Below are 19,274 nucleotides of genomic sequence, written 5' to 3' on the forward strand. Positions count from 1 at the left end.
CAAAGTGCTGGGATTACAGGCATGCGCCACCGTGCCCGGCCTCTCTCTCTTTTTTTAAGAGATCTGTCTTGATCTGTCACCCGGTGCAGTGGTGTCCTCATAGCTCACTGCAGCCTTGAATTCCTGGGCTCAAGCAATCCTCCTGCCTCAGCCTCCTGAGTAGCGGGGACTACAGGTGCATGCCACCACACCCAGTTAACACTGTATAATTTCAATTTCCTTTTTTTAGGAACTTTAGTTTATCTGACTGACCAACATGTCTTTCATATACATTAAGTAATTCCTAGAATTTTAACAAATTAAAATCTTCACTGTTCCTTGAAAAGGCCAAATTATCTTAAACATTACAAATAAGATTCCTAACATGTACAATTTCCTCAATATAAAAAATTAACAAGCTGGGCACAGTGGTGCTCGCCTATAGTACCAGCTATTCAGGAGGCCTGAGGTGAGAGGACTGCTTGAGCCCAGGAGTTCGAGGCTGTGGTGAGCCATGATCACGCCTGTGAATAGCCGCTGCGCTCCAGCCTCAGCAACACAGCAAGACCTTGTCTCTGAAAAAGATTAATTGTATGGTAACCCACAGAGTGGGAGAAAACATTTGCAAATATCATATAAGAGATTTTATTCAGAATATATAGAGAACTCCTAAACCCTAACACCCCAAAAATGGACAAAAGACATGTACAGACATTTCTTCAGAGAAATTACAAAGAATCCAATAAGTACCACATAAAAAATGCTCAACATCAGTAATCATTAGGAAAATGCAACTCAAAACCACAGTGTGATACCATTTCATACTCATTAGGATGACCATTACTGAAAAAAAGAAAGGAAAAAAATATTGGCAAGGATTTGGAGAAATCGGGATTCTGAGGCATTGTTGGGTGGGAAAGTAAAATGATGCAGCTGCTGCGGAACACAGTATGGCGGTTCCTCAGAAAATTAAACACAGAATTACCGTATGATCCAGCAAGTTCACTTCTGGGTATAGATCCAAAAGAATTGAGAGCAGAGTCTTTTCTTTTTTTGAGATGGAGCCCAGGCTGGAGTGCAGTAGTGTGATCTTGGCTCACTGCAACCTCCACCTCCTGGCTTCAAGCAATTCTCTGCTTCAGCCTCCAGAGTAGCTGGGATTACAGGTGCCTGCCACCACACCTGGCTATTTTTTGTATTTCTAGTAGAGATGGGGTTTCACCATCTTGGCCAGGCTGGTCTTGAACTCTTGACCTCGTGATCCACCTGCCTCAGCCTCCCAAAGTGCTGGGATTACAGGTGTGAGCCACCCCACCTGGCCTGGGTCTAAATCTCATCTCCATCCTTCCTCTCAAAGATTGCCACATCATTGGACTGGATGGTGCATTTCTTTGCTTTTAAAATTGCATGTATGTGTTCCTGCCTAGCTCTAAAGATGGACAGATTTGTTGTGACTGCAATATGTTTGCATTTAGTAAGGTTACAACTTATAAGTACATCTCAGTGACCTATAATTGGGTTCTGAATCTCTCCAACTTTATCTGACTCTAAGTCACACTGTGGAAGAAGGCTGTTCTCATGACATACATCCCTCTCTGGCTGGCATTTTGCAAACATACCTTCAATCTTAGTCTTGAAGTGAGGGTATCTGTTGAGAATCTCCACCTGCTTCTTCCAGTCAAATCCATTCCTCCAGTAGGAGATGACTTTCTTCAGGTAGTTGGAGTTGAAGCCATAGTGGAAGCAGCTGTCCTCCAAAGGTGGGGTGAAACGGAACTTATCGATCCTCTGGTGTAAGTCCTGGAGCAAAATGCAGGACCCCAAGTTGAGAGGGATGGGTAGGACAGAGCACAAGAACAAAGTCTGTTTCCAGAAAACACAGCAAACCCTGCAGCCACAAGACACTGCACTCTGGTAGTGGCAAGGCAGTTTCCCACATCACTGGCTACTCCCAAAGCGGATGTGTTCTTCACTTCTTCCTTCTTCACTGTAGGCTTCGCATTTCTTTTTTCTTTCTTTTTTTGAGATAGGGTCTCACTCTGTTGCCTAGGCTGGAGGGCAGTGGCGTGATCTCAACCCACTGCAACCCCCACCTCCCAGGTTCAAGCGAGTCGTGCCTCAGCTCCCAGAGTAGCTGGGATTACAGGTGTGAGCCACCACGTCCGGCTAATTTTTTGTATTTTTAGTAGAGATGGGGTTTCACGATGTTGGCCAGGCTGGTCTTGAACTTCTGACCTCAAGTGATCTGCCGCCTTGGCCTCCTAAAGTGCTGGGATTACGGGCGTGAGCTACCATGCCCAGCCTATCCTTATCTATCTTTAAGTCTACTTTTCCTTGTGCACATTCCTTTTCTCATTCACTGGGCTGTATGCTGTTGGACGGAAGGGGCTCTCTGTTCCCCCAAGCACTCACTGGGCCTGCACTCAGTAGGTGCTCAAAACCCATGGAATGAAAGAAAGGATTGGCAGGGCCATGCCAGGCCTGTCTACCGTCCTGTCCCCCACTCAAGCCTTGCTCCTCCCCGAGAATGCAGTCTCAGGTCACCCCACGTGCCCAGTCACCTCCTTCCTGACTGTATCCCTGCACGGAGGAGGAGCAGCGGCTTCAGGATTAGATTGGACTTCAAATCCTTCCGCATGTTAGCTAGGCCGCCTTGAACGAGTTGCTTTATGCCCCTGAGCTTCAGCTTCTGCATCTGCAGTTTGGGAACAACAGTCCTCACCCCGCGGGATCACCGCAGGGATTGAATGTGACCAGGAATGGCTGACACTCAGCCGGTGCCTAACCAGCAGCATCCCTGCCTTCTCAGTGCTTCCTGGGTCTCTGACGGGAACCTGCTCACTTTCTCCCACAACCTCACTCCCAAGCCTTCAGGCAGGGCATAGAGGAGGTGATGACGGCTGCTTTCTGTGACCTTTGATGCAGGTACCTGGGTCTGCTGGCACCCCATCTCCTGCCTGAGCACTGCTGGGCCTTGGGTAGGGAAAGGAGAAGAGACCAAGTGGGAGGGCTGGGCATCCCTCTCCAAAGCAACCTGCACCTGCCCAGCAGAGGAAAAGCAGACTGAAACACACTCCCAAGTAGGATGGACCATTCCCAAGCCCCCGTCCCCTCTCGCATCTGGTCTAAGACCCAACCCCTGTCTTCGAGACACCACCCTCTCCACTGCCCAGCCCGGCCTGGCCCAAGGTGCCTTACGTGGATCTCCTCATCTGATGTTTCCACCTTGAAAGGGCGGATGCTGTCATCCTCCCTGGCTGCGGACCTCGTGCCCGGCCCCCACCACCCATCTTCAAGTGGCAAAGTTTCTTCTTTGTCCCAGGAGATGAACCAGTAGATGGCAAAGCCCAGCACTGAAGTGAGGAGGATTTCTAGCCACATGGCTCCTGCAAGATGAGGGGAAGCTATCAACAACGGAGCCCGCCCAGCCCGGCCCTGACAGCCCAGAGACTCCGATCCCCAGCAGGCTCTTTCCTGCTGCGCTCCAACGCTGTCCCTGATTTTATTTACACTTGACCTAATATAAATATATTTTATATATATACACACACTATATACATATTATATATAGTATAAATATTATATATATATGATATAGAAAACTGGAAAAACAACAGACAATGAGACAAAATCACCCACAATCCTACAAAGCTTTGAAAACTGTTTATCATCCTGGGAAAATAGGAACCTGGGTTGACTTCTGCACAGCCCTGGGTAGGGGGTTTTGGGAGCTACATTTCTGAGGCCTCTTTTTTTTTTTTTTTGAGATGGAGTCTCACTCTGTCACCAGGCTGGAGTGCAGTGGCACAATCTCGGCTCACTGCAACCTCTGCCTCCCAGGTTCACACCATTCTCCTGCCTCAGCCTCCTGAGTAGCTGGGACTACAGGCGTACACCACCACACCCAGCTAATTTTTGTATTTTTAGTAGAGATGGGGTTTCACCATGTTGGCCAGGATAGTCTCGATCTCTTGACCTCGTGATCTGCCCGCCTCGGCCTCCCAAAGTGCTGGGATTATAGGCATGAGCCACCGGGCCCGACAGCCTCATGTTTTTTGCATGTCTGAGAAGGCTTCTGTCCACATCCTCTAGGCTCCCTCCCCCAGGGGAGAGGAGCACCTTTCCTGAGTGGTGGCCCACAGCCCCTGCTCTGTCCCTCTTGGAGAGGGGCTTATCCTCAGGGCAGACAGGGGGTAATGGGGAGGCCCAAGTGGTGGGAGAGTAAGTTCAGTTTGGGGTTGGGGGACACTGCTAGGAAGCCCAGCCATGGCCACACAGCTTAGCTGTGTGTGTAAGAGCTTTATTGAAACATAATTCATATACCACACAATTCGCCCATTTAAAGTGAACCCTCCAATGGTTTTTAGGATATTCACAGACATGTGCAGCCATAGCCACAGTCAACTGTAGAACATTTTCATCAGCACAGAGAAACTCCATACCCTTCAGCTCTCGCTCCTCTACTGCTCCCCACGTTAGGTCCTAAGCAGCCTCTAATCTACTTTGTGTCCATAGCGTTGCCTGTTACATTTCACATCAACTCAGTTGTCTGTTAATCCCCATTTGTCTGACTCCTGTGTCTTTTTTGATCAGAAGAGGAAGAAACCGTAGTCTTGGCAAAGCACTATCAGGCAGATACCAGCCCAGCATTGTTATCTAGCTCCTCATCTTCCTCATTCCTAGAGAAGTAACCCACAGACTGTTCTTGTTCAGAGTAATCTGCATGAATATGCGGGCCGTCCTTATGCCTGCATCAGAGGAGGTTCTCTGGATGCAGTGCAGTTAGGACCCAGACGGAGGAGAAAGCATCAAGTTTTGACAAGGCCCCTGCAGACCACGCCCCAGCAGCGCCCCTGACTCTGTCTTGGAAACCCAAGGCAGGAGGTGGTCCCTGCTGGGAACCCCACCACTTGCGTGTCCTCCATTGGCTACACGTCAGATGTTTGGGACTCTGCTAGGGGGTTGCAGAGGCCCTGGAGTTTGCTCCTGTCAAGAGCTGCCCCTCTAAACCTAGAATTGGGCTACTGGGGGTCGTTCTAAGAAATACTTGTCCACAGTGGTCCAGCGATAGAGCTCCAAACAGAAATCCACCCAGGGCGATGGCTCTCGCCTTATTCCTGCAGTTCTGTAGGAAATCTAATCAGGAAAATCAGCTTGGCACCCCCCACCTCCCCGTTTCTATGTGATCCCAGTGAACTCCCAGCTTCCCACCCTCAGGCCCTAGAGTCATCTCCAATTCTTCCCCCACAGCCCATCACCAAGTCCTCATGCCATCAGATTCAGCCCCTTGTGTGCCTCGCCCCCTCCCCTGGACCAGAGCCCTTATCACCCCACATGTGATTATGGAGACAGCTTTCAAGAGAGGAAACCCACAACCTCTTCTCTCATAGTCACCAGCATACTTCTTAGAACCGACTGCAGCCTTCGTCCTGGGAATCATGCCCAGGTGTCCACCCTTGAACTTCCAATCTATCTCCCTCTCTGGATTGTGAAACTCTAAAGTGCCTCAAGGTCTCACTGTGATCAACATTTACTCAGTCTACCATGTGCCAGGGGGCAGGCCTTCGCTATCCCTGCTGGAGACATGTGGGACACATTGATGCATCTTCCATCTCCAGCCAAGCCAGGCCATTGCTTTCCTTTTTTTTTTTTTTTGAGACAGAGTCTCAAAGAGTGCAGTGGTGCGATCTCGGCTCACTGCAACTTCTGTCCCTGGGTTCAAAAGATTTTCCTGCCTTAGACTCCTGAGTAGCTGTGATTACAGGTGCATACCACCACCTCCTGCTAATTTCTGTATTTTTAGTAGAGACGGGGTTTCACCATGTTGGCCAGGCTGGTGTCAAACTCCTGACCTCCAGTGATCCGCCCACCTCGGCTTCCCAAAGTGATGGGATTACAGGCACGAGCTGCCGTGCCTGGCCCTGTGGCTTTCACCTTTCAATCCCAAGCAGCAACAGTGCCTGGGCCCCAAGGACCCTCTGTCAGCTGATCAGATGGGCAGCTGGGACCACACTCCCACAATAAAAACAAGGCAGGGAATAGCTGGAAATGAGTTCCTCTTATTTAAGGAATTCAGAAAAGAAAAAACATGCATCAGCTTCTTTCATTTCCAGAAAGACGTTATGTCTCTGCCAGGAAATCCTGCCCTTTAACAAGATGGAGAAATGTCAGCTACAAGCCCCTGCGGTATTGAAAGCAGGACTAGGGGTTAGGGACTGGGAGACACACAGGAGCGTGTGGGAGGCAGCAGAAGGCAGAGAGCAGAGCTTCCCCCAGCAACAGGAGCAGCTGAACACACTTCACCGGGCAGGCAGATCCCACCACAATAAACCATAGCTTGGGAAGGCAGGGCTGTGCCCGTCCTGGGCACTGCCTTGACCCCCAGTGCCCAGCACTGGTCACTAGCCCAGCACAGCGAGGAGCTCCACCAATATTTGTGCCAACTGCCTATGCACTAGAAGCTAGTAAGACACATTTTGCATGATGTTGTCAAGGAGGCTGCGAGCATAATGAACAATAAAGAGGGATCACCCTCCCCAGTGAACTTTATAAACCACCCTCCTTACCTGTACCTCAGCACAGGGAGGAGCACCGCTGTCGCTTCCCTCTAGGATATAAATGTGCAACTTTCCCCTTTCTGAGCAGAAAGATCCCAGTGCTTTCACCTGTCCACCAGGCTCCAGGTTCTCACCCTCTGATTACTCCTTGGGAAAGAGAGCTGTGGGGCTCTGCACCTGGCGACGCTCTAAGGGCCTGTGAGAGAGGCAGGGTAGGGTGCAGGCACTGGCCCCCACTCCCCATGGCCTTTTGACAATTGCACAGTCCTGCCAAGTCAGCCAATCTCATGTGTGCACAGCGTGGTTATCTCCCCTGGACTTTGCACAGCAAACTGAACCACGTTGACCTGAGAGATACAGGGCTGAAATGATCAGTGCTCAAGTCCCATCTAAAACAAGGGAATCTGGGACAAGGGGCATTATGATGGCCCCCACCAGCACTACCAGGGGTATCACCCAGGAAGAGGAGGGCAAAGTGACAGATTCAAAGAGAATTTTAAAAACACGATCTCTTGCATTCTAATTAAGATAACAAGAATATTAGTACTTGCTTGGCTCAAGGATGGTGCCTTACAGCCACTGATCTCAGATTACAAATAGGCGCTACTGCAATGTGTTACTTTGCCACCTAGTAACAGCCCTTTATTTAATAGCAGGTAGTTAATGCACCAAAGAAAGGTGTTCTTGATTAGCCTGGTGTGACAGCAGGTGTTGACTGTGTGTGGCTGGGTTTTCAACCCCGCTGCCGCCTTGCATTCCCACGTGAACAGTCCTTCTCCTTGCTGCAGGCAATATTCACTTTCACCAGCCCAAGCCCAAGGAGCCCACCCTGGGGAGGATGGAGGGGGTCACCACAGCTCCACACCCCCCGTCTGCTTTGTCGGAGAGCTGGCCAGGCAGAGTGGCGCCCTCTTGACTGAGCCTCAAACCTTTGCTTTCCTCTTACTCCAAATAAAGCTGCCTGGCGAAGGAGCTCGGAGGCCTGATGGCAGCCTGCTGGGCGCTTGGCACTTCCTAGACCCTGGTACATGTAATCCATGGTACATGCAAATCCACCCACTAAAGAGCCACAATTCATCAAACTTGACTTTCCTTTTCACTTATTTAAGGCAAGAATCAGAGTAGGCAAGGGCCTTACCCTAAATCACACTACAGTTGTGAGGATTAGAATCTGTGGCCACAGCACTCACTCCTGGTCAGTCACTGGGTGTGTTGCACCCCACCTCCCCTTCTTGTTCCCTCTCAGCACCTGTTTGCAGCCTCGGGTCTTCAGGCCAGAAGGGACTCCTAGAGCACAGACCAGCCACGACTGCACGGGAGCCACAGACGTCTCCCAGGCCTGCATAGCTTTTCTCAAAAAATGTAATAATAAGAAACAACACCCTCCCCTTCCTGGTGGGTCAGCCAGTCCTGGGAGGGACTGCGGGGGCGGCGGGGGGGGTGGGGGGGCGCGGCGCTTAGAGTCTGACCAATGAGTCCAGGCACCCACTCTCTATCTGCCTGACCCTGCCCACACATTCTGCTGCAGCTCGAGGCAGGGAGAATTGCAGATGCCCACCGCACAGGCAGGGAGGATCTAGGGAGTGCCAGGCACCCAGCAGGCTATCCTCAGGCCTCTGGGCTCCCTCGCCAGGGCAGCGGCTTTATTTGGAGTAAGGGGAAAGCAAAGGCTCGAGGCTCAGTCAAGAGGGCACCACTCTGCCTGGCCAGATCTCTGACAAAGCATGGGAGTGTGGAGCCGTGGAGACCCCCTCTGTCCTCCCCAGGGTGGACTTCTTGGGGTTGGGCTGGTGAAAGCAAACATCGCCCAGAGTGAGAAGGACTGTTCACGCAGGAACCCAAGGTGGCAGAGGACCTGGGGTGGGCTGGGGAGGGGGTGGCACTAGGCAGATGAGAGCCCTCCCCTCCCTCTCATAGCCTCCCTCTCTCACGGCCACCCAGCACTCAAGAGGACAGAGCAGGGCTGCATCACCCCTACATCCACCGGGTGGGCCAGTTGATAAGTCACTGCCACCAGGGCATGGAAGCTGGAGAAGAACTCAGCAGCCTCGAGTCCAAACCCCTGCTCTACAGCCAGGGAAAGAGGGGGCCGAGTGACTGAGTCTGGGGAAGCTTGATGGACGACTTGGGCGATGCCATTTAAGGAGCCAGCCTGGGTTTCTCGGAGACTCCCCATCCCATGGCTCCCCCCAAAACAGCAACTCTAACGACCTTTGACTTCAGCAATGAAAACATCTTGGAGGTTACAATACGAGGGCTTTGGCCCAGTGTGGTAGCTCATGACTGTAATCCCAGCACTTTGCAGGGCCAAGGTGGTGAATCACTTGTGGCCAGGAATTCAATATCAGCCTGGGCAACATAGCAAGACCCTCATCTTAAAAAAAAAAAAAAAGTAATAAAGGGGCTGCTTGCTTGCTTTCCTCTTTGGGTCGTTCAAATCTCGGCTCCACTGTTTACTAGTTGAGGGTCTCTGGGCAAGTTATGAAACCTCTCTAAGCTCAGTAACTGCATCTGTAAAATGGGGATAATAATGTTGAACTACTTATTATCAACATGTGTGTTCCTTCCTCTTCCCCCTAAATCCCTAATTACTGTGGAGCATCTCTGCCTTGTAACAGACCCCAGAGGAGCCCCTGTTCCTGTTATTTAGCCCACACCCCAAGGTCCCGCTGCAGCCGTGTGCACATAAACAGGCTGGACGTGAGGCAGGGCATGGCGTCAGGCACTGTGGTCTGGCAGCATCTGCTCTCCTCTCTGTGTGCCTTCACCAAGGACATGATTTGGGAGGATGACCAAAAGCACAAGGCTATGTATATCTTCGGGTATCAGCGTTTTGCAAGATACGTCCCTGGGGTAATCTCCACCCCTCTTTTCCATCTGTTCGGAGAAGGTGCATTCTCAGCATCAAGGGGCAGAATTCTGGTGGCTAAGCCTTCACCTTTCCAAGGAGAGCTATGTTTATCTCTTCCCTGTGGTCAGCTCCTGCTGATTTAGCAAACATTAGAACTTCTTCAAAACATCAAAGTTTAGGAAACGCCATGAAAAACTGAGCAGTAAAACAATACAAAATGAGAGTGCCTGCTTTATTTTGCTAGCACCTGAAATCAGAGCTTCATTGATCTGCCCCAAAAGTTCCAGAGATATATTTTATCTGATTAGAGTTTTTATTTTGTAACGCACTTTTCCAGAATACTGACAAGTTACTGGGCTGAGTTTGTGGGGGAGGGGGTTGGAGGGGAAGCCTTTCAGAATGAAATCATTTTTTTCTCGAAGCCAAGGTACTCTTCCCAACAAAATGGTTCACTTGCCTAGTAAAGAAAATACAATTTTTGTTGCAAACCAGCATGATTTTTTTTTAAAACGTGACTGGAAGATAAGTGGTCATTTAGCTACAAGATACTGAGCTCAGAGGGGAACTTGATGAACAGTTGGCTCCTACTGTAAGAAATGGGATTGCAGACATTTTAATTCCAACTCTACACTGAAGTCAAATTTTGGGCATGCATTTGTGAAACTTGGAAGAAAATCTCACTAAGTTCAAGGTGAAGAAGTTAGATGAGCAATCAATGGTCTTTACCCTTCAAAGATGGACTAAATGTAAACTGCTAGAAAGCAACAAATGATACAAGTAGAGTACTTGTTAGTTTACTTGTGTTTATCTTTCTGGATCTGAGGTATAAAGGACAATTTTAAATACAGGAGAGCAAATAAAGTAGGTGCTTTGTTCTTTGGCACAGTTAAAAGGTAAATCACCTGTAATCCCAGCACTTTGGGAGGCCAATGCAGGCAGATCACTTGAGCCCAGGAGTTTGAGACCAGCCTGGGCAACATGGCAAAATCCCATCTCCACAAATAATAAAAAAAAATTAGCCGGGCATGGTGGGCATGCCTGAGGTCCCAGCTACTTGGGAGGCTGAAGTGGGAAGATTGCTTGAGCCCAGGTGGTTGAGGCTGCAGTGAGCTATGATCACTGCACTCCAGCCTGAGAGCAAGAACCTGTCTCAAAAAAAAAGAACCAAAAAATGAAAAACAGGCTGGGTATGGTGGCTCACACCTGTAATCCCAGCACTTTGGGAGGCCAAGGCGAGCGGATCACTTGAGGTCAGGAGTTTGTGACCAGCCTGGCCAACATGGTGAAACCCCGTCTCTACTAAAAACACAAAAATAAGCTGAGTGTGGTAGTGTGCACTTGTAGTCCCAGCTACTCGGGAGGCTGAGGCAGAAGAATCGCTTGAACCTGGGTAGCGGAGGTTGCAGTGAGCCGAGATTGCCCCACTACACTCCAGCCTAGGCAACAGAGCAAGACTCCATCGCAAAAAAAAAAAAAAAAAAAAAAAAGTAGATCAGTTTAATAATTTAATGGAACTTAATATTTCTGTTACACTGGGGTAAAAATAAAAGTTTGCTTTTTAAAAATTCTCTTAAGTGATGTCACTAAGTCAAGTTTTAAAACATACAATTCATTTTAAGATTGATATTTAAAGTTCAAATGAACTCTTTTTTTGTTATTTGAATGTGGTTTTTAAAGTGCCAAGAAGTTATTTGTTCTTTAAAGTAAATAAGAGATTTGGATTGGCGCCTTGGAAAATCAAGTATAAACATGTTTTTGGACCAGAGGTTGCTTCAGAAACACTGAGTGTAACTACGGGCTGGGTACTGTGCAGGCACTGGGACTAACACACAACCCTGTAACTGTAGGAGCTCACACTTTAGCAGGGCAGACAAACGGATAACAGATAAACACCCTTCCAGTTATAGATACATACTATATGCACACAGATGGAAGAGAAGTGTGCACAAGCAGAAGTGGTTAGGTTTTGCCACAGAGTTTTCACAGAGAAGGGGTCATTGAGCAGGGTTTTTAAGTATGAATAGGAGTTTACCAGCTGAAAAATAATGGTGGAATGGGAATAATCCAGGCAGAAAGAAGAGCATGTGGGATGGAATGGGATGGAAGTGAGGAAGCGCATGGCATGAATGAAAAAACGCAAGAGTCTCATAGGGTGTTTTCGGGTAAGAGTTGATGATTCCACATTTCAGAGTGTAGTTGTCTCATTTATTACTATACTATCTCTTTTATAAATTGCTACTTCATCATGAGCTGACCCAGGAGTTTTAACTTAGAAATTGTGTTTACAATTCAGATTACCCTTCTATAAATTACATGCTGAAAAGAGTGAGCTAAGAAAATATACTTGGGGACGGGTGCAGTGGCTCATGCTTGTAATCCTAGCACTTTGGAGGCCAAGGTGGGCAGATCACCTGAGGTCAGGAGTTCAAGACCAGCCTGGCCAACATGGTGAAACTCCATCTCTACTAAAAATACAAAAATTAGCCGGGCATGGTGGTGCATGCCTGTAATCCCAGCTACTCAGGAGGCTGAGGCAGGGAGAATTGCTCGAACCCAGGAGGCAGAGGTTGCAGTGAGCCAAGATCACACCACTGCACTCCAGCCTGGGGAACACAGCAAGACTCTGTCTCAAAAAAGAAAGAAAGAAAGAAAGAAAGAAAACATACTTGGGAATGTGAGGATTTTGTGGTTGAGTGAAGAAAGGTGGCCCGGACAGGAGATTACTCAGAACTCAACGGTTCACCGCAGCTGTCCTTGATGAGCTGGTGGCTGTGGCAAACACGCCATCAGATTGGGATGTTGAGGCAGACTGCTAGCAATATTCTCTCCTTCTTCCTTAGCAAAGGATTTTTAATTTTAGTTGCAGAAAACCAGCCAAACACTTGACATTTCTTGGCCCCCCTCGCAGCTAAGTATGACAGAGTGATTAAGTGCGGACAAAGAGTTATAAATGTATTAGAGCAGAGCCACCTGGGGCCCAGATAGTACCTTGTGTCAAAATTTTCTCCAGTGCATCTGAAATCGCACTGTGATCCTGTCCCCCTAAACTTTGTCTTCTCTTGGTGTTCCCTCCCTCAGTAACTGACATTGCCCGCCCTGCTACTGCCAAGCCAAAAACCCAGGCAATGTCCTTGAAATCCCTCTCCTTCACTCCGCCACAGATATCAGTAAGTTCTGGCAGCTGAACTTCCAAAGTACATCTCAAATCCATCTCCAACCTAGCCCAGGTTCCTGTGGCTCTGCCCAGTCCACTCACATCTGCTCTACCCCTTCCAACACAATGGCCACTCTGAAACCACAGCAGTCTTTCTAAAACAATTTTTGTTCTTTAGATGGAGTCTCTCTCTGTTGCCAGGCTGGAGTGCAGTGGCGCGATCTTGGCTCACGGCAACCTCCGCCCTGATTCAAGCAAGTCTCCTGCCTCAGCCTCCTGAGTAGCTGGGACTACAGGCGCGTGCCACCATGCCCAGATAATTTTTGTATTTTTAGTAGAGATGGGGTTTCACCATGTTGGCCAGGATGGTCTCAATCTCCTGACCTCGTGATCCGCCCGCCTCTGCCTCCCAAAGTGCTGGGATGACAGGCGTGAGCCACCACACAAACCTTTTTTTTTTTTTTTAATGGAGACAGGTTCTCACTATATTGCCCAGGCTGGTCTCAAACTCCTGGGCTCAAGTGATCCTCCTGCTTTAGCCTCCCAAATAGCTGGATTACAGGCACGAGCCAGGCCAGAGTGATCTTTTGGAAATGCAAATGTGATCACGTATATCCCATCCCCTGCGAAACCCTTAAAGAGCCTCCCATTGTCCTTGGGTTAAGGTGGCCTTCAAGGCCTGTGTGATCTGACCACTCCCCTAGCCCCTCAGAGTGCTACTGGTATCAATATTATGGAGAAACAGTTTACTTGAAAACTAAGTGAGAGTTTTAGGGCTGGGATCTCACGCTGCCCCCCTGATCTTTCAGTTTTGTGCTCATCTTGCTGTCCTACTGTGGGGCTTTCTTTATGAAGGCGAATCCCTCTGTCGAAAAGCTATTCCCTCCCCTTCCCACCTCCCTAACTTCTAGCCACCTTTCAGATTTCAGACTGACTGTCCCTCCTCTGGGTAGCCTCTCCTGACCTATCCCAGCAAGGCACATCTCTCAGTCCTAGCCTTTGTCGAGCTCACATTTGTCAGGGTGATTATGTGACTGACAGCTGGACAGAAGCTCCTGTAGGCCACTGACCATGTCTGCTTTGCCTCCCATCTGGACTCCCAGTGCCTGGCATTCTAGTAGATGCTTAATTATTTGTTGAATGAATGAATGAATGAATTTAAAAATTCTTTGAATGAGAGCACAGAAAATTAATCAGAACTTTTGAACAAGAAGAGCTGAATTCCCCTTGAGGAATAATAAATATAACCTACTTAGCCTAGTTGGTAGAGACAGACCATAAGGTGCAGGAAGAGGGCTGAGTAGGTGGCGTGAGGCACTATAACGCCCCCGACCCCAAAGAAGACTGGAGAACCAGTATCCTAGGCACACTGCAAATATCCGGGTTTTGGGTCTAAAAAGATGGGGTCAGACTCAGATCCGGCCACACAAAGTAAAGGGCAGGTTTACCGCCTGCCCAAAGACTCTCCTCCCCCAACCCAGGCAAGCAGTCAGAACCTCACTGTAAGAAAGTGCTCCTAAAATCGCAGTAAAGTGCTAGCCGGCCATGACTCAGCACTTGCCATGTGCCCGGCCTTGGCTAAGTGCATTGCAGGGCAGAATGCCCAAGTGTTTTTCCAGAACAAAGGCCGTGAGGTGGACCCAGCCCTGCGACAGTTGGGCAGGCCTGGCTCTGACTGCGTGTTTCTCTAATAGTGACTGAGACTCACAGCAGCGTGAAAACCCAGTGCTTCTCCTGGGGGAAGTCTGCCACTTTGGGGAGGAAAGTGTGGGGGCAGAGAGGGTAAGGGAAAAACTATGGCATGACCTGCCCCTCAGATGCCAGGCCAGAGAGATAGGCGGGCTTGGAGGGTCTGCTGCTTCTGCACGCCTGGTCCCAAGCCTGCCCGCATCCTGCTCTCCCCAGCACCCCAGGCTCATCACTCCTCCCTGGGGCAAGGCGAAGGGAACATCCAGTGGAAAGGGAGAAACAGATGGCTTCCCTCCCATTCCTGGCCTGCCTGCCTGCCAAGCGGACGCAGGATGGGAGCCTGGGAGCGTTCCTGCCGTGAACTCCCTGTCAGCAGCTGCCCAAGCCTCGGGGCTCCCAGGGGCTTCCCAAAAGCCATCCTGAAGCTCCCAGCCCCACTCCCTTGGCTGGCCCAAGGGTGATGGAGGCAAACCCTGGGGGAACTCCCAGCCTCTTCACCCTCAGCCATTGTCCCTGAACCCCAGGGACCCCCAGAGACTCAGGACGGAAGAGGCCGGATGCAGGCGAGCTGGGATTGTGCACCAGGCCAATGGCCGTGTTTATCTCTGTGTAAGAGCCGGAGCCAAGCCCTGGGAAAACAGCTTAGAGCCAGAAACCAAGGGAAAGGAAAAATGTAGTTTACAAGCAGGAAAAAAAAAAGTGGGGGGAGAGCAAAAGAGCAGTAAAAAGTGTCGGGAGGGAGCCTTCTTGGGGGCAGGAGTGCTGTTCTGAGGCCTGAGGGACGGGCAAATCGCTGTCTGTGTGGGAGGGAATTCCCTCCGCCTCCATGCTATCTACATATCTGGAGAGATAGAAAGAAAACAATTTGGGATTGGCACTGGGATGCCAATATTGTTGAGGGAGCCCCGAGCCAGCCCACGGGCAGTTAGGCCCTCACTGCCTGCTTTGCCGCCTGGCCCTGCTGCCTGCCAGCCATGTAGCCTCAGGTCAGTGACTCCACTTCTCCAGGCCTCCGTGGCCCCATCTGCTGTGGAGGGTCTAGAGAGGGGAAGGGGAAGGCCACGCGGGTGGGCTGGCCAGATCCTGTGCACCTTCGGAGAGGGGACGGCTACTTCCACACTCTTTAAAGGCAACACAAACTTTAAGTTACAGAACTCAAGAAGACCGAGAGACGCCCCACGTGCTGCAGGGCTCGTGAGCTCTTGGCCTGGAGTTTCATTTGAGGTCCCATTCCATCTCACATTCTGCCAATTAAAATTAGAGCTGTTGAGTTTCTTCCATTGGTTCTAAATTACCAGAGAAAAAACTCAAGTAGAACCCAGTTCACCACGTATAAGGAAAAAGAATTGCCCTCCATGCAATTTCAGTCCTTGACATTCTCTTTTTTTATTTTTTTATCTTTTAAAATTTAAAAAAAATTAGAATAACTTTTTTTTTCTTTTAATTTTAAAGACAGAGCCTTGCTTTATTGCCCAGGCTGGAGTGCAATGGCGCAATCTCAGCTCACTGCAGCCTCTACCTCCCAGATTCAAGCAATTCTCATGCCTCAGGCTCCTGAGTAGCTGGGATTACAGGCGCCCGCCACCACCATGCCTGGCTGATTTTTTTTAGTAGAAAAGGGGTTTTGCCATATTGGCCAGGCTGGTCTCAAACCCCTGTTCTCAAGCGATCCACCTGCCTTGGCCTCCCAAAGTGCCGGGATTACAGGCATGAGCCACCGTGCCAGGCCAGTCCTTGGCATTCTCTATTTGAGTGGAGAGAGGCTCCTATTCCAGGGGATAATAGAAGTAGATCATATAACACACTTACTGGAGTTCCTTCCCACCATTAACCACACTCTGCACCTCCCCCTTCTCCCCAAGGTGTCTTTTCCTCAACAATGTGCTCCACGATCTGGAAGCTTCCTCACAGTGTGTAACAGGAGAGCACTGAAAGCCAGGCCTCATGGAGGAACCTGAGCCTGCCGTCTCATCTAGCAGAGCAGCGAGAGGACTAGGGGTGCTTCCTGTAGGGCAGCCCGAGGACCAGGGTCCGAGTTGTGGGTTGTTTTGTCGTGGTGAGGGTTAGTTTGTTTGTGGCAATGCTTACGTTGCAAAAAGGAGTTTAAAAGTCCCAAAAGGCTAAAAATATTTATGGGGTTCAATCAACAGTCCTGAAGGCAACTCTGAAATTAAGATGTTCCATCTTGACCGGGTGCCGTGGCTCACGCCTGTAATCCCAATACTTTGGGAGGCTGAGGCAGGTGGATCGCTTGATCCCAGGAGTTCAAGACCAGCCTGGGCAACATAGTGAAACCCTGTCTCTACCCAAAAAAAAAAAAAAAAAAAAGAAAATTAGCCGGGCATGGTGGTGCACACCTGTAATCCCAGCTACTTGGGAGGCTGAGGATGGCTTGAGCCTGGTGGGGCGGAGTTTGCAGACAGCTGAGATGGTGCCACTGCACTCCAGCCTGGATGACAGAGCCAGACCCTGTCTCAAAAAAAAAAACGATGTCTTGACAGGGTATCACTGTGACCCTGATAGCAGCCTTCCTGGTAGGGTCTGGAAGTCCTACCTCAGTGAGGCACACATGGAACCAGAAGAGGGCAGGGTTGCTTCTTCCACCTGGTGGCTGTGCCCCGACCTGGTGGCTATGTTTGCTGGGCCCACTGCTATTTCCCCACAGGGACAACTTGGCAGCAAGCAGGTCCTGCCACAGCCAGAAAAACTGGAACGTGGGAAAGTATATTCATTTCCCCCAAAGAGCTGGTAAGAGAGTCAGGCTTTTCATATCGTATCACTGCAGGATATACTCATACCTAGAAAGATGGCCTTGGGGCTTGGCACTGGGACCAATGTATTTCTCTTACTTTCCCAAAGTCTCTCCGAAATTAGCCAAGTCTCACCAGTTCTAGCAGAAAGAGGGATACAAATTTGTAGGACCGGAAAGCCACCCCTCAATGTGGCCAGTGTCTCTCATTCCACAGGGAAAGCAAATTCCCAGGCTGGGTTGCCAGAGGACAAGCTGAGGTGGTGGCCTTTGGTGAGGGCTGGAGGGCCAATGGCTGCCTGCTCCTGGCCTCTCACAGCACGGCTCCCTGACCCTTCATGGAGGCACTGAGACCTCCTGCTCCCGGTCACCAGCCTCCCACAGCCTTCGAGAGTCACAGTCCAGGCTGCTCCTGGACTCAAGCCAGCCACGCGGACCCATGGCAGAGACACTCAGAACACGGCCTAGACTCCAGGATGTGTCTGGGCACCCCCAACCGCTGTGAGGAAGGCTAGAGAAGCCCTGAGCTGTGACACTGGGGTGGGAAGACTTAAACACACCATCTCCCATACTACAACCATCTTAAGAAGAGGTAGTTTTTCTTTTTAAAAATTATTTGAGACAGGGTCTCGCTATGTTGCCCAGGGTGGTCTTGAACTCCTGGGCTCAAGAAATCCTCCTGCCTCAGCTTCCCAAAGTGCTGGGATTACAGGTGTGCTCCACCACTCCCAGCTAATTTATTCTTTATAGAGACGAGGTCTCACTTTGTTGCCCAGGCTGGTCTCAAAACTTCTGGGCTCAAGTGATCCACCCACCTCAGCTTCCCAAAATGCTGGGATTACAGGTGTGCGCCATCTTGCCCAGCCAGTTTTTCTGTTTTAAAGAGAATTAAAAATGAAGCTCAGATATGTGAAGTAGTTAATCCAGCTCCTAAGTACCAAAAAGACATTCAAATTCAGTCAGTCTATTCATCAAACTTCCCAAATGCTAAAGGCAGCAAAAACTCCTGCTCCTGACCTAGGAACAAGGCCTGTGACCCTAGTTTGTGGAGTAGCTGGAGAATTTTCCAGAAGTCTCTTTAACTCCTCAGAGGAAAGAACACTTTTCCCTCTTATGCAAGCTTGCTCAGGCCTTGGACAGCCTAATGGGTGTGGCTGTGCGGGGGCTGGACCATGCACTAAACCACACCCGCCCACCAGGCAACAGACGGACAGACACGGACAGCAGGGCCAGTGGGCATGAGGACTCCACGCCAGGTCTCTGAACCCATCTCCTGGAATGCCATAGGTCAGGCTGTGACAGTCAAATGGCTGCTTTCTGCTGAGAAAGGATGAACTATGACTTCCCCTGGGAAAGTAAATAAACCTTGACAATAGGGGAGGCTGCTCAGTGTGAGCTTGGTTTGCACAATTGTGTGTTCAGTTATATAACGGAGGATTGGATTGCGCAGTTTTCTCCTTGGCGAGAGGAAGCTCTTCCTGGAGTGCCCACCAGCTCCTCCCTCCTCAGGAGAGGGGTGTGGCTGGATCCTTGGCAACGCTTTGGTCCCCTAACGGGGAAACTGCCAGGGTGCTTTCTCCCTCCTGCAACCCCCACCTTATCCCACAGCCCCTTGGAGACTCTGCTCCTAAGCCACTAGGTCTGGGTCAAGAACCACACACAGGCAGCCCAGGGGGCCAGCTGGGCTGGGCAGTGACTCCTCCTGCCTTGACTCAGGGCCCTTGAACTCTTAAGATTTTGCCTCCCCTACCCTGTGGCCAGGGCCTTCACTCTAGTTGAAGTGTCTTCACTGGACTCAGCACAGGCTACAGGGCCCACTGAGTCCCTTCAAAACTTACTGTTTTCCTCCTACACATTCCTTTCCTGAAATCCCTTCGGACTTAGCCACAGAATCATCACATAGCAGAGCTGCAAGAAGGCCTGCAGATCGCTGAGCCTAACCTCATTTTACAGATGAGGTCCAGAGAGGGAACACGTTAATGGCAGAGCTGGGACATGAGCCAAGTCTTTTTTCCAGCCCAATCCTCTTCCCACATCACTGTATTACCTCTCAAAGGAATGAATTGCTATTGATGGGATTTATGGCCCCAGCAGAGGTGGGTTTTGAGTATGAGATCCTAGAGGCCCCTCGAATCACTACCTGTCTACTCCATCTGTGCCCACTCTGTCCCCGAGTGGGTGGGCTTCGAGCTACTTCTTCAGCAGGGGTGACCAGCTCATGCTTGGCCCTCCCTTATTTGGTACGCCCAGCTGTGATCCATGTGGTTGAACCTCCTGGCGTAAGAACCGAGAAAT

General features: G+C 50.0%; 1 protein-coding gene across 1 annotated transcript in view; it reads right to left on the bottom strand.

The window, feature by feature from the left end:
- The window catches only part of EPHX1 (epoxide hydrolase 1), a gene marked incomplete at its 5' end in the record, with an annotated part of 34,513 nt that overhangs the window by 13,085 nt on the left and 2,154 nt on the right, over nucleotides 1-19,274 (bottom strand). Inside the window, 2 exon segments of the mRNA NM_001133316.1 lie at nucleotides 1,599-1,779; nucleotides 3,178-3,365. Of these exon segments, the coding sequence (NP_001126788.1) occupies nucleotides 1,599-1,779; nucleotides 3,178-3,360 (364 nt within the window).

This window comes from Pongo abelii, chromosome 1, assembly GCF_028885655.2.
Source record: "Pongo abelii isolate AG06213 chromosome 1, NHGRI_mPonAbe1-v2.0_pri, whole genome shotgun sequence".
In the NCBI taxonomy this organism is placed as follows: Eukaryota; Metazoa; Chordata; class Mammalia; order Primates; family Hominidae; genus Pongo; species Pongo abelii.